The 12623-nt window shown below is 39.2% G+C and overlaps 1 protein-coding gene across 1 annotated transcript in view; it reads right to left on the bottom strand.

Moving 5' to 3' along the window:
- Window positions 1–12623, bottom strand: part of SLC6A11 (solute carrier family 6 member 11) — a 179418-nt gene that overhangs the window by 155319 nt on the left and 11476 nt on the right. Inside the window, exons 2-4 of the mRNA XM_044665835.1 lie at window positions 8421–8555; window positions 5809–5949; window positions 2559–2649 (exon numbers count right to left, since the gene is read on the bottom strand). Coding sequence (XP_044521770.1) covers window positions 2559–2649; window positions 5809–5949; window positions 8421–8555 — 367 coding nt within the window. The remainder of the gene's footprint in view (window positions 1–2558; window positions 2650–5808; window positions 5950–8420; window positions 8556–12623) is intronic.

Genomic DNA, 12623 nt, shown 5'->3' with positions numbered 1-12623 from the left:
TTGCATTTCTCTCCCCAGTATGTGGCAGAGTGTGTGGCACACACAACATTCTTAATGAATGCTACCTCATTCTTTCATTCATAATCACTAATCAGCCATTTCAGTGGAAATCCATAGGAGAAAGGTCCAAATTCTAATTTCCTGCCCACAATCAATCAGCAGTCAACTGCAGTCACAAAATCAGCAATATTTATGATTATAAGGGACTTCAGGAGTCCAGTCTTTTAACAAGGAATTGTAGGATCAGAGATTTAGAGCTGAAAGGTAAGCTAGAAATAATCTAGTACAACTGTCTCATTATATTGAGGAAGCATCTGATGCCTAGCCACAGTCAAAAACATCGTGCTTTTAGTCTAACATCATGATGTCATTGGTCTTCTTCAAGGACAAAGAAGGAAAGGGCAGATAGGTAGTGCAGTGGATAGAGCACTGGGCCTGGAGTTTGGAGGACCTAGATTCAAATCTGGCCTCATACACTTCCTAGCTGTTTGACCCTGGCCAAATTGCTTAACTATAATTTCCTAGTTCTTGCCACTCTTCTGTCTTAGAAATGATACCAAGACAAGAAAGAAAGAAAGAAAGAAAGAAAGAAAGAAAGAAGGAAGGAAGGAAGGAAGGAAGGAAGGAAGGAAGGAAGGAAGGAAGGAAGGAAGGAAGAAAAAAGGAAGAAAGAAAAGCAAAGATAGAAGTAAAGGAAGAAGGAAGGAAAGAAAGAGAAAGAAAGAAAAGAGGAAGGGAGGGAGGAAGGGAGGGAGGAAGGGAGGAAGAAAAGAAAACAAAGGACATACAATAATAACTCACATTCATATGGCAAAGCTCCCTACACAGTTTATTTGAAGGGACAAGAAAAATACATCAGTAAATTTAATAGTAGATATCAGATGGAAAGCATATAGGAGACAATCAGATGAAGAGCTAGGAGTGATTTCTGTGGTGAGGCTGCCCTAACAATGTGTTTATCTTGCCTCTGAATACTTTCAGTGCCTGACACTCACTACTACCTTTCTGGCAGCTCTTGTTACAAAATTTGTCCTTATCTTTGGCTGAAACCAGCCTATTTGTAACTATCACCCTTTGGTTCTGTGCTGCCTTTGAAACAGTGATGCTGCTGCTGCTGCTAAGACTCTAGGGCTCAAAGACCACTGCAGATGGCACTGAAGTCATGAAATTAAAAGATATTTGTTCTGTTAAAAGATTGAAAGCAAAAGGAGAAGGAGATGGCAGAGGATGAGATGGATAGATGAGTGCCATGGAAACAATGAACAGGAGATTGGATAGACTTTAGGAGACAATATAAGATAGAAGAACCTGGTATGCTTTGGTCAATGGGGTCACCAAGAATTGGACATAATTGAACAAATGAATAACAATTACAAAAGAAGAATAGCTAACATTTCTATAGCCCCTTAAGATTTGAAAAATGCTTTACAAAAATTGTTTCATTTTATCCTTACTAGCAGTCTATGGAGTTGGTGCTATTATTATGCCCATTTTACAGATGATGAAATATATGCCTAAAGAGGTTAAATGACCTTTACCCAGGGTCAGATAAATGTCTGAGACAGGATTTGAACTCACATATTCCTTATGCCAAATTGAACAGTTTATTATGTCACCTATTTGTGTATAAGATCGAAGTTTAACCCAGAAAACATACTTTTATTAACAATGAAGACCATTATTTGTTTATGACTTTGCATTCCTGTCACAGAGCTTTATTTGAGACAGTGATTAAAGAACTCAGTTCAAATTTTGTTTCAGATACTCACTATGCGACAAAGGGCAAATCACTTAACCTCTGCGATCCTCAGCTTCTTCTTCTATAAAATGGGGATAGCAATGGAATCTAGCACTTTAAAAATCTTAAGCCATATCTAAATGATAATTAATCTAATTATTATTGTACATAATAAACACTTGATGCAAGTTTATTGGATTTAATTGATCTACACCATCTTCCAGGTGGGATTTAAGAACTGAAATCAGTAACCATGTCATTCCTCAGTCTTCTGTACAGGTATTTGTACATAGGGTTTTAGAGCCAAGAGGGACCTTGGAAGTCATCTAGCCTAACCATTGCATTTTTCAGATAGAGAAAACTGAGTCTCAGGAAAGTAATGTGACTTGTCCAAGGTCTCACAGTGAGTCACTGAGCCAAGATTTAAGCCTGGGCCTTCTCATCCAACCATTTATGACTCTTCCAGAAGATAAATACGCTCATTAATTAGCAAGTTTCAAATATCCTGTTTTCTTTTAAAGACAAATACTCAATGTTTTACTAAAAGCCTTCTAGATTTAGCACACCATGATATTGGCTATTAATGAGTTAGAAGAAACCCAATACCTGAGATCTTGGGCTTCTACTTAAAACCTTATAAACAGGAAACCATAGTTATTGTCTCTGGAAAGAAGGGTATCTGGCCCTGAAGCCCAGCTGAAGCAGTGGGGCTCCCGTGCACCCCACATGTTCAGCTGAGCCAGCTCCCCAGTTTTTCAAACCTGCGGGGATGAAACACTCCTGGGGTAGAAGAGGGAAGGGAGTTCTTGGTCACACTTACTCCCAAAATTCCATGACGGGCGAGGTGGCGTTCTGGAGGGACACCTGGCTGCAGTTACTCAGATTCAGCTTCTGAAACTCCACGCAGTGAACTACAATGGAAATCAAACAGTGAACCCATAAAGCAGCATATCAGCTTCCATGAGAGGCATGTGCAAGTGCAGGGGTGAGGGAGAAAGTGGGGCCATTTTACTAGCAACCTGACCAACAAGAGAAACTGTGCTGTTCAGTTTAACTGAATCCAATTCGATTCAATCACTCTTGAATTTAAGCTTTTACTCATTTCCAGGCACCATGCTAGGAACTAGGCTTTTTGCTGTTGTTCAGTTGTGTCCAAATCTTCATGCCCCATGAACCATACTGTCCATGGTTTGTTTTTTTTTTGTTTTTGTTTTTGTTTTTTTTGTTTTTTTGTGGCAAAGACTCTGGAGTAGTTCATCACTTCCTTCTCCAGTGAGTTAAGACAAAAAGAAGTTAAGTGACTTGCCCAAGGTTATATAGATAGGAAAAATCTGAGACCAGGTTTGAACTAAGGTCTTCTTGACTCCAAGTCTAGCATTCTGTCTACTGAACCCCCTAGTTGCCCCAGTAACTGGGGATAGAAGACAGAAATAAAACAGTCTCCTCAAGAAGCTTACATGAGCACAGGTTAGTGAATAAATGCAAGGTATCAATTAATTCAAACCATGTAAGTTTAAGAAGGAGACTGGAGGGACAGGTAGGTGGCTTAATGGTTAGAGTCAGACCTAGAAACAGGAGGTCTTGGGTTCAATTCTGGCCACAGACACTTCCTAGTTGTATGACTGGGCAAGTCACTTTTACCCTTCTTCTACCTTAGAGCCAATGAATAGCCTTGATTCTAAGATGGAATGTAGGTTTTCTTCCAAAGGGAGACTGGACTAATAGCTTCTGTAGTAGGTCAACAATAACAATAACAACAATAGCTTGCATTTTTAGAGTGCTTTGTGATTTATAAAACCTTTTGACATGTATTAGCTCAGGGGATCCTCACAACAACACTGTGAAACAGGAGTTATGATTAATTATCCCTCCTTTTAAACAGATGAGAAGTCACACAGCTAGTAAATAAATAGCCAAGTAGATTTCCTTACTAGGGAAGACTCTCTCCTCCTCTTCTTCTTCCCCCAATTATCATCTAAAAGCTTATTTGTTTATATGCCTGTCCCACTAAAACTATATGCTTATCCCACTAGTACTCAGGCATTCTGACTCTGAGTCCTGCATTCTATCCACTTCACCACTTGCCAAATGATTCTACGAGATGAGCTGAGAGGGGAAGAACACAAAGACTGACATGCCAACGGGATCATGTAATGTCAAGAACATTGACCTCAGGGCCAGAAGACCTTCTATTTGAGTATGCAGCTTAGCCTGCCATGTGGCAGCTTGGCAATTGAAACCATTCATGCCCTGATGCAGGCCAACTTTTCCAGAATGATTGCACATTACTCCCTTGTACACACAGCCCATTCCAGCTGAGCTAGCCTGTTGGCTCTTACCCAAATCGAACTCCATCTCCTAGTTTGTCCACAAGGCCTTCAATGCTTCCTTGACGCCCCCTATTAGCAGCCTGGCTTCCTTCAAAGTCTAAGTCATGTCATCTCCTGTGGAAAGTCTTTTCTGATTCCCTTATTTGAGAAGATTCTCTTCTCTTCTTCCTCCTCCAATTATAATTATATATGTAGAATATATATGTATGTGTATACATATATATAAATTATCTATAAATACATTTGTTTATATGCTTATCCTGCTAGAAGTAAGTCAACTCCTAGAAGCAAAGAGCTATTTTGTGGTGGTTGTTTTCACGTGATATCTTTATATCTCCAGTGCTTAGAAAGGTACCTTGAAACTGTTAAGAAGGTACTTAACCAATATTTGTTGAATTGGATTGGATTGAGTTAACCATGACACCATAACTTCCTCTACCTGAGTCTCAATTCAATCATCTGTAAAGGGGTATATTCCAACTGCCATGGTCTCCCTCCTAAAAGACTGTATTCCCAACTATCCCCTGGAGCTCACAAAGGTATTCCAAAGTCAACATGTTCCAAACAGAACTCCAAATTGCCCTCTCACTGTCAATGAGCTCACCTTCCTTCTGGCCCCCAGGGTTTGCAACTTGAGTGCCATCCCTCCCTCATCTCACCTATTCAATCCATTGTAGATATTTTCTACAGCATCTCTTGCAAACACTCCCTTCTCTCCACTCAACAAAGCCAACAAAGCCAGTTCGACCTTTCTCACCTCTTGCCAGGACTATTGTAATAGATTTCCAGGTGTACTCCCTGCCTCAGGTCACTCCCCATTCCAGGCCAACTTCCATGCTGTTGCTAAGGCGATTTGGATAAAACTCAGATCTGATCCTGTCACCTCCCTTCTCCATAAATTTCAGTGGTACCCAGCTACCTTGAGGATCTAATACCAAGTTATCTATTTAACATTTCAAGACTCCATAACCTATTTCTTTTCAAATAATTGAACACATTATTGTCCTCCATGCATTCAATAAGTCAGGCATACTGGCAAAGTGATGTTTCAATGGATGCACCATTTCCTGTCTCCATGCTTTTTCATGGACTGGCCCCCATTCCTGGATTGTTCTGTCTTATAAACTCTGACTCTTACATTGCCCAGATTCCTTCAAGATGGAGCTTAAGCACCACCTCTTTCAGGAGCTTTCATAAAATGCCACCTCTTCCACTATTACAAAATTCCAGAGCTGGAAAAAGCCTTAGTGCTCATCTATCCCAACCTGCACCAGAAAAAGAATCCACACTAGAATCTACCAGCCAAGTGGCCACCCAGCCATTGTTTAGGGATTATAAATGAGGGGGAACCCACCACCTCCCAAGACTTTTCATATTCAACTAGCACTAATCACTGGGAAGATTTTTCTTCTGTGAAACTGAAATTTGTCCCAATGCAGCTCCCATATGTTGCTCTGATTTCTGTCCCTTGAGACAAATTATAACAACTCTAATCCCTCTTCCATGTTCCAATTCTTGAAATGCTTGTAAACAGAAATCATGCCTCCCCTCCACCCATCTTATCTTCTTCAGGCTAAATACATCCCATTCCTTAAATTCATAGCCATATGGCATGAACTCGGGGACTTTTCCCATCTTGCTTTTGCCCTTCTGGGTGCTCTCCAGCTTACATCGCATTCTGGCACAATCACAAAAGGGGGATCACCCTGGGATCATCAAGAGAAGGTTTCTGGCTCCTACCTGTATTCCATTCATGCCCACAGGTGGCCCAGGGGAGCTCAGTGGTGAAGCAGTTGAACAGGTAGAAAATAGCCCAGGCTAGAATGATGATGTAGTAGACATTTAAGTGGGCCTCAATAACTTGAGTTGCATAGCCAATGCCTGAGGAGGGAATACAAGAAACAGATCTCAATCAGTCACCTCTTGCACTCTTCTCAAAGCTCCCAGGCAGGATTCTTAGAAGTCACACCTCTGAAATTCAGTTTCTTTAATCTCAATTCAATTCAGTTCAATTCAATTAAACAAAAATGCATTTAAGTGACTACTGGAGGCAACATAATATACACAAGCCTCACCCTTAAGAAGGTATAATTCTGGGGGCAGCTAGGTAGTGCAGTGAACAGAGAGCCAGGAGGTCCTGGGTTCAGATCTGACTCTAAACACTTCCTATTTGTATGACTCTGGGCAAGTCACATAAACTCCATTGCCTAGCCCTTACTACTTTTCTGCCTTGGAACTAACACATAGAAATTATTCTAAACTAGAAGATAAGGGTTAAAAAAAGTTTTAGTTTCCTGGGGAGGGGAGAAGTAGCTTTAAGATTAGTCATACATCATATTGTAGTTGTCTTTTTGTGATCCTGTGGACCTCTGTCCATGGATCTTCTTGGCAAAGATACTGGAGTGGTTTTCCAATTCCTTCTATGGTAGATCACTGATCCATAGGTAATGGGTAAATGACTTGTCCAAGGTCATATAGAAAATTTTCTGAGGCTAGATTTGAACTCATCTTTCTTAAAAAAACAACAACAAGCCACACCACCTTACCTTTAGTCTTATAATTGATAGTAAGCATTGGTTCCAAGGCAGAAGAAGTTTGGAGTTAAATGACTTGCCCAGGGTCATACAGCTAGAAAGTGCCTGAGGCCAGATTTGAACCCAGTTGGGACCTCCTGTCTCCAGTCTTGATTCTCCACCCTCTGAGATACCTGAACTCAGGGCTTTCTAATTCCAAGGCCAGCGTTCTATCCACTGAACCACTTTAGCCATCCCCTATATCATATACGCACACACACACACACACACACACACACACACACACACACACACACATATATATATATATATATATATAAAATTCATTCAAGAAGTTTTAAGTACCTACTACACGCCTGGCATCTCTATTGAATAGGAATAGGTATAGCCAGTAAAATCAGTGGGTAAAGATACGAAGAAATGAACCCATTGATGGACAGAGCTCCGTCTATGAAGACAGCCGTTAGGAAGGGAGTGAGGCTGGGGGACAAGAACAATGTCAAAGATTATACAGTCTCCTCTCAGGGCAGCAGTAAGTTTTCGTGTTTCTCCTAAGAGAGTAACATTGTGACTATCTCCAGAGGGAGGAAACCTTCAGCCTGTCTCACAGCATTTCTAGCTTTCTGCCCCTCGGGGTCTAGAATAGCAAAAAAGGGAAATGGGGTCCCCTCTGTGTGAAAGTCGCAACAGTAGCCCTATTCATAAAAGCAACATAATATTCATAAGAGCAGAATTGATTGGAAACAATTCAGTTATTCTCTGACTGGGGAATAGTTAAACAAATAACAGTCAATGAAAGGGATGAAATAGTCTGCACAAAGAAATACGATGGGAAGCTTCGAATGAGCCAGGCAGATATGGCCGTGCTTGCAGATCTACGTCCAGGGCACACATACAAACACGTAGCTACACGCACAGAGGTGTGCAGATGGGCAGAGGCAACTGATCACCAGGCACAGCTAGGTGGAGCAGTGGGCTTGGAATCAGGAAGATTAGCTTCATGAGTTCAAATCCAGTCTCTGGCACTTGTTAGTTGTATGACCCTTGGCAAGTCCCTTCATCCTGTTTGCCTCAGTTTCTCATTTGTAAAATGAGCGGGAGAAGAGAATGGCCAAGTATCTGACAAGAAAACCTGAGAATAGGGTCATAGAGAGGCGAACATGACTAGAAGGACTGACAACTAAAAACATACCCACAGAGAAATGTATGCATGTACCCAGCTCTGTTTGGCTTCAAAGGGGGCTCTCTAGCTAACACCAAACAAGCTGCCTTTGACACATTCTTTTTTTTTTTTAAACCCTTACCTTCCATCTTAGAATGAATACTGTATATTGGTTCTAAGGCAGAAGAGTGGTAAGGGCTAGGCAATGGGGGTTAAGTGACTTGCCCAGGATCACACAGCTAGGAAGTATCTGAAGCCAGATTTGAACCTAGGACCTCCCATCTCTAGGCCTGGGTCTTAATCCATTGAGCCACCCAGCCACCCCTCCTCTGATGCACCCTGGCTATGGGTCCATAAGTAAGTTATTTAACCTTTCAGTGTCTCTGGAAATTCCCTAAGATAACAAATTACTGACTATATTGGTGGGTGCTACATACGAATAAAAGACTCTTACAGTAGCCTTTCCATACTGGAAGTTGCTGCACCAATGAAATCACAGAGCCAGATTTAAAACACACACACACATACACATATATATACACATACACATACATATACACATATATACATCATGCTGAAACCACATATACATAATACATGTAGATGTATATAAGTACTTATATAGACACACGTATAATATTGATCCTGCCACTTACCTTCAAACAAGGGGCAAATTTTTCTCCAACATGTAATGCCACCTTCACTAGTAAACTGGCCCAGGGCTGTCTCCAGGAAAAACACTGGTATTCCACAGCAGATAAAAAACACCACATATGGAATCAGAAAAGCACCTGCAAAGAAATAGTCAAAGAGGTCAGTTTACCCAAATCGTTTCAAAGCTCAACATTTTTTGAGCATCAAGATCTACTTCCACACATTTTGAAGATGTAAGTGGCAAATTCAGCTGCCAGTAGGTCTTGACTCACTCCTGAGAGAGTATTTCTTCTTTACCTCCTCAGGTGTGTTCTTGTTTAAAAAAAAAAATCAACTTTACCCAGGAAGTGGACCAATCACAAACAATCTCTTCCATAAGAAAAGCCTTTTAGAGGGTTATGTATTATGGCATTGAACAGATATAAAATAATTAAATCTTTCCAGTGGAGAGCTAATAGGGTGAAAAGTATTGAAGAGGGTACAACAAAAATTGGCTCAATTCATTTGGGTAAAGAGCTGATTTAGAAAATGAAGAATTAAAGACCAGCCAGCTTAATTCTCCTCATATTTTTCTCCCAAAGTCTTTAAAATAACATCTCTCCAGGGGCAGCTGGGTAGCTTGGTAGATTGAGAGTCAGGCCTCGAGACCGGAGGTCCTAGGTTCAAAGCCGGCCTCAGACACTTCCCAGCTGTGTGACCCTGGGTAAGTCACTTGACCCCCATTGCCCACCCTTATCACTCTTCCACCAAGGATCCAATACACAGAAGTTAAGGGTTTAAAAAAATAACATCTTTCATCAAATTTTGGAGTAGCAAAGCTGACAAAAGATCAAGGTGAGACATTTTTCCAATCTGAGAAAATTTAGGAAGGCAGCAGCAGAGGTTTGTGACACTGGGGTAGAAACTGGTTTGGAGCCCACACACAGGTAGCAATAAGTGACTGCAATAGCAGCAGGAGCAGCTTTAGTAGCTCTCAGTCTAAGGATGGTAAGAAGTTCAGTTAACTGTTGAGGAAGAGATTATAGGGGACCTTTTGATGGCCCTGGGTACAGCTGGCACTGATTGGCAATTCAATTGCCTGTATAAAGTTCTGAGTCACAGCTCCAGGGAAAAGAAGAGCACTGGGGGTCAGTCAAAAGGGAAAAGAGGCCCTGGACACAGTTCCAAAGCAAAGAGGGCATAAGCACCTGTGACCATAGAGGAGTAGGAGCCTTTCCTGGATAAAGATGAGAGTGAAGACCTGGAGAACAATAACCAAACCTCTCCCAGGATCATATCACTTCAGAAGCACCAAAAATTTGCAGAAACCCAGAACTAGATCTAAAAATAGTAGCACAGAAAAGTCTAAAGTTTGGGACAGTGCCTCTCCATCCCCAGGTAAGTAGAGCTCAACCTTAATATAACATTGAAAGTCAAGAAATTGACTGGAAAAAAAAAAGAATTTGATCATAAAAAAGCTAAGGCAGTGACAAGGAAGATCAAAACACAAACTCAGATGATAACAATGTGAAAACAATTACAAAACCTCAAATAAAAATGCTAATTGCATCTAAGCCTAACAAGAATTCCTGGGAAAGTTGGAGAAAGCATGCATATCCTTTGATCAGGTAATAACACTACTAAGTCTCTATGGCAAAGAGATAATTTAAAAAAGGAGAAAGGATGTATTTATACAAAAATAATTAACAGTAGCCCTTTTTGTAGTAGCAAAGAATTGGAAATTGAGGGGATGTCCATTAATTGGGGAATGGCTGAACAAATTGTGGTACATGTTGGTGATGGAATACTATTGTGTTATAAGAAATGATAAGCAAGATGATTTCAGAAAAAACTGGAAAGATTTATGGGGAACTGATGCAAAGCAAAATAAGCAGAACTGGAAAACAATGTCACAATTGTAGCAATATTAGACAATGGTTATCTGTGGAAACTTGGCTAATCTCAGCAATGTAATGATCTGGGACAATCCTGAAAGCCTTATGGTGTGGAATGCTATCCACTTCCAGAGAAAAAACTGTTGGAGTTGTCTTTCACATGAGTGTATTTTTGGTTTTATTTTGGGGATTTGGTTATGTCTGACTTTGCTCTTACAACAATGACCATTATGGAAGTGTCTTTTGCATGACAATAAAATTTCTTAAAAAATTTTAAAAGAATCCCTAATCTTGTCCAACCTCTTCATTTTACAGAGACGAAATCTGAGACAGAGATTAAGTGACTTTCCAATGACATATAACAAGTGGGCAACCATAGTTTGAGGCTGGTTCTCCTAAATCCAAATCTAGTACTCTTTTCAAACCATAAAGCTGTTTTCCAATATAAGCTGGAAATCTTGTGACATGCTGGAAAGCAAATGTCACTTAGTTCAGCAGATGAATCCTGAATGAGTCAGTTCCTTGATTAAAAACTAGTTTTCATGCTGATGTGTGCAAAATTAATAAGACACTTCTTCTCAATGAAAACTTTAGTATAAAGGTACATATTCTCTGGGTAACTCTAGCTATAGAATTAATTACAGTTGTGAAACATAGTTTTTTGAAATAAAACATAAAATATCTTTTTTTAATATGCTGCTTAGAATTTGGGTGATTCTTTTGTTAGTGGGTTTTGTTGCAGCTTAACTCCCTCTTACTCTTTAGCCTAGGTGAAAAATTAATTTATGCCACTGAATTTTTCATTTATATTAAGAATATGTAGTGTATATAATATGCAGAACCCATTGCTTGAATAAAATATGTGATAACATAAACAAAAACTAGAATTGATCAAATGGAAAAAAGAGGCACAAAAGCTCACTGAAGAAAATAATTCTCTTAAAAATTAGAATTGAGCAAGTAGAAGCTAATTACTACATGAGACATCAAGAAACAATCGAAGTCAAAAGAATGAAAAAATAGAAGAAAAGTTGAAATACTTATCAGAAAAAAATAACTGGTCTAGAAAATAGATCAAGGAGAGAAATTTAAAGAATTATTGGACTCACTGAAAGTCATGATCCAAAAAAGGGCCTAGACATGATAATTTCAAGAAATTATCAAGGAAAACTGTCACAATATTTTAGATCCATAAAGAAAAGAAAATAAAAATCAAAAGAATCCACCAATCACTTCCTAGGAATATTAAACCTAAATTCCAAAGTTCCCAGGTCAAAGAGAAAATACTTCAAGCAGTCAAAAAGAAACAACCTAAATATTATTGAGCCACAGTCAGGATCACACAAAATTTAGAGGCTTCTATGTTAAAGGAGCAGAGGTTTTGAACTATGATATTCCAGAGGGCAAAGAATAGTATTACAACCAAGAATCATCTATCCAGCAAAAAAAAAATCTTCAGAAGGAAAAAAAGATATATAATTAAGTAGAGGATTTCTAAGCTTTCCTGATAAAAAGACCAGAGTTGAATAGAGAATGTGACATTAAAACAAAAGACTCAAAAAAGCATGAAAAGGTAAACATTAAAGATCAGTCAGGGGCAGGTAGGTGGCTCATTGGATTGAAAGCCAGGCTTGGAAATGGGAAATCTTGGAATCAAATCTGACCTCAGATACTTACTACCTGTGTGACTTTGGGTAAATCACTTAACTCTGATTGCCTATTCCTTACCACTCTTCTGCCTTGGAACTGATACTTAGTATTGTTTCTAAGGCCAAGGAAAGTTGTGTGTTTTTTTTAAGAGTAATCATAAGGGTTTAATAAAGCTAAACTACTTACATTTTTATATGGGAAGATGATACTTGTAACTTCTAAGAACTTTATCATTGTTAGGGTAATTTAAAGGAGTTTATATAGATGGAAGGCATGGATGAGAGTTGATTATGTTGGAATAATCTCCAAAAACTGAAGGGATGAGAAAAAGGGATGTAGTGGGGGGAAGGGGGGAGGAAGGGAGAGGTAGAATGGGGAAATTGTTCTCATGTAAAAAAGCCATGCAAAGAAGAGTTTTTCTGTGGAGGGGGAAATGAGGGTGGCAGGCAATGCTTAAACCGCACTCTCAATAGAATTGGTTCAAAAAGAAAGAAAAGAATATATATATATATATATATATATATATATATATACATATATATATATACACACACACATATATATATATACATACATATATATACATATATAAATACATACATACACACACAAACTTGAGCATTTGTATAGAAATATAATTTACCTAATAGGGAAATAGGAAGGGAAGGGGATAAGAAAAAT

This window comes from Gracilinanus agilis, chromosome 1 (genome assembly GCF_016433145.1).
Source record: "Gracilinanus agilis isolate LMUSP501 chromosome 1, AgileGrace, whole genome shotgun sequence".
Taxonomy (NCBI): domain Eukaryota; kingdom Metazoa; phylum Chordata; class Mammalia; order Didelphimorphia; family Didelphidae; genus Gracilinanus; species Gracilinanus agilis.
This window is presented reverse-complemented; position numbering and strand designations above follow the sequence as displayed.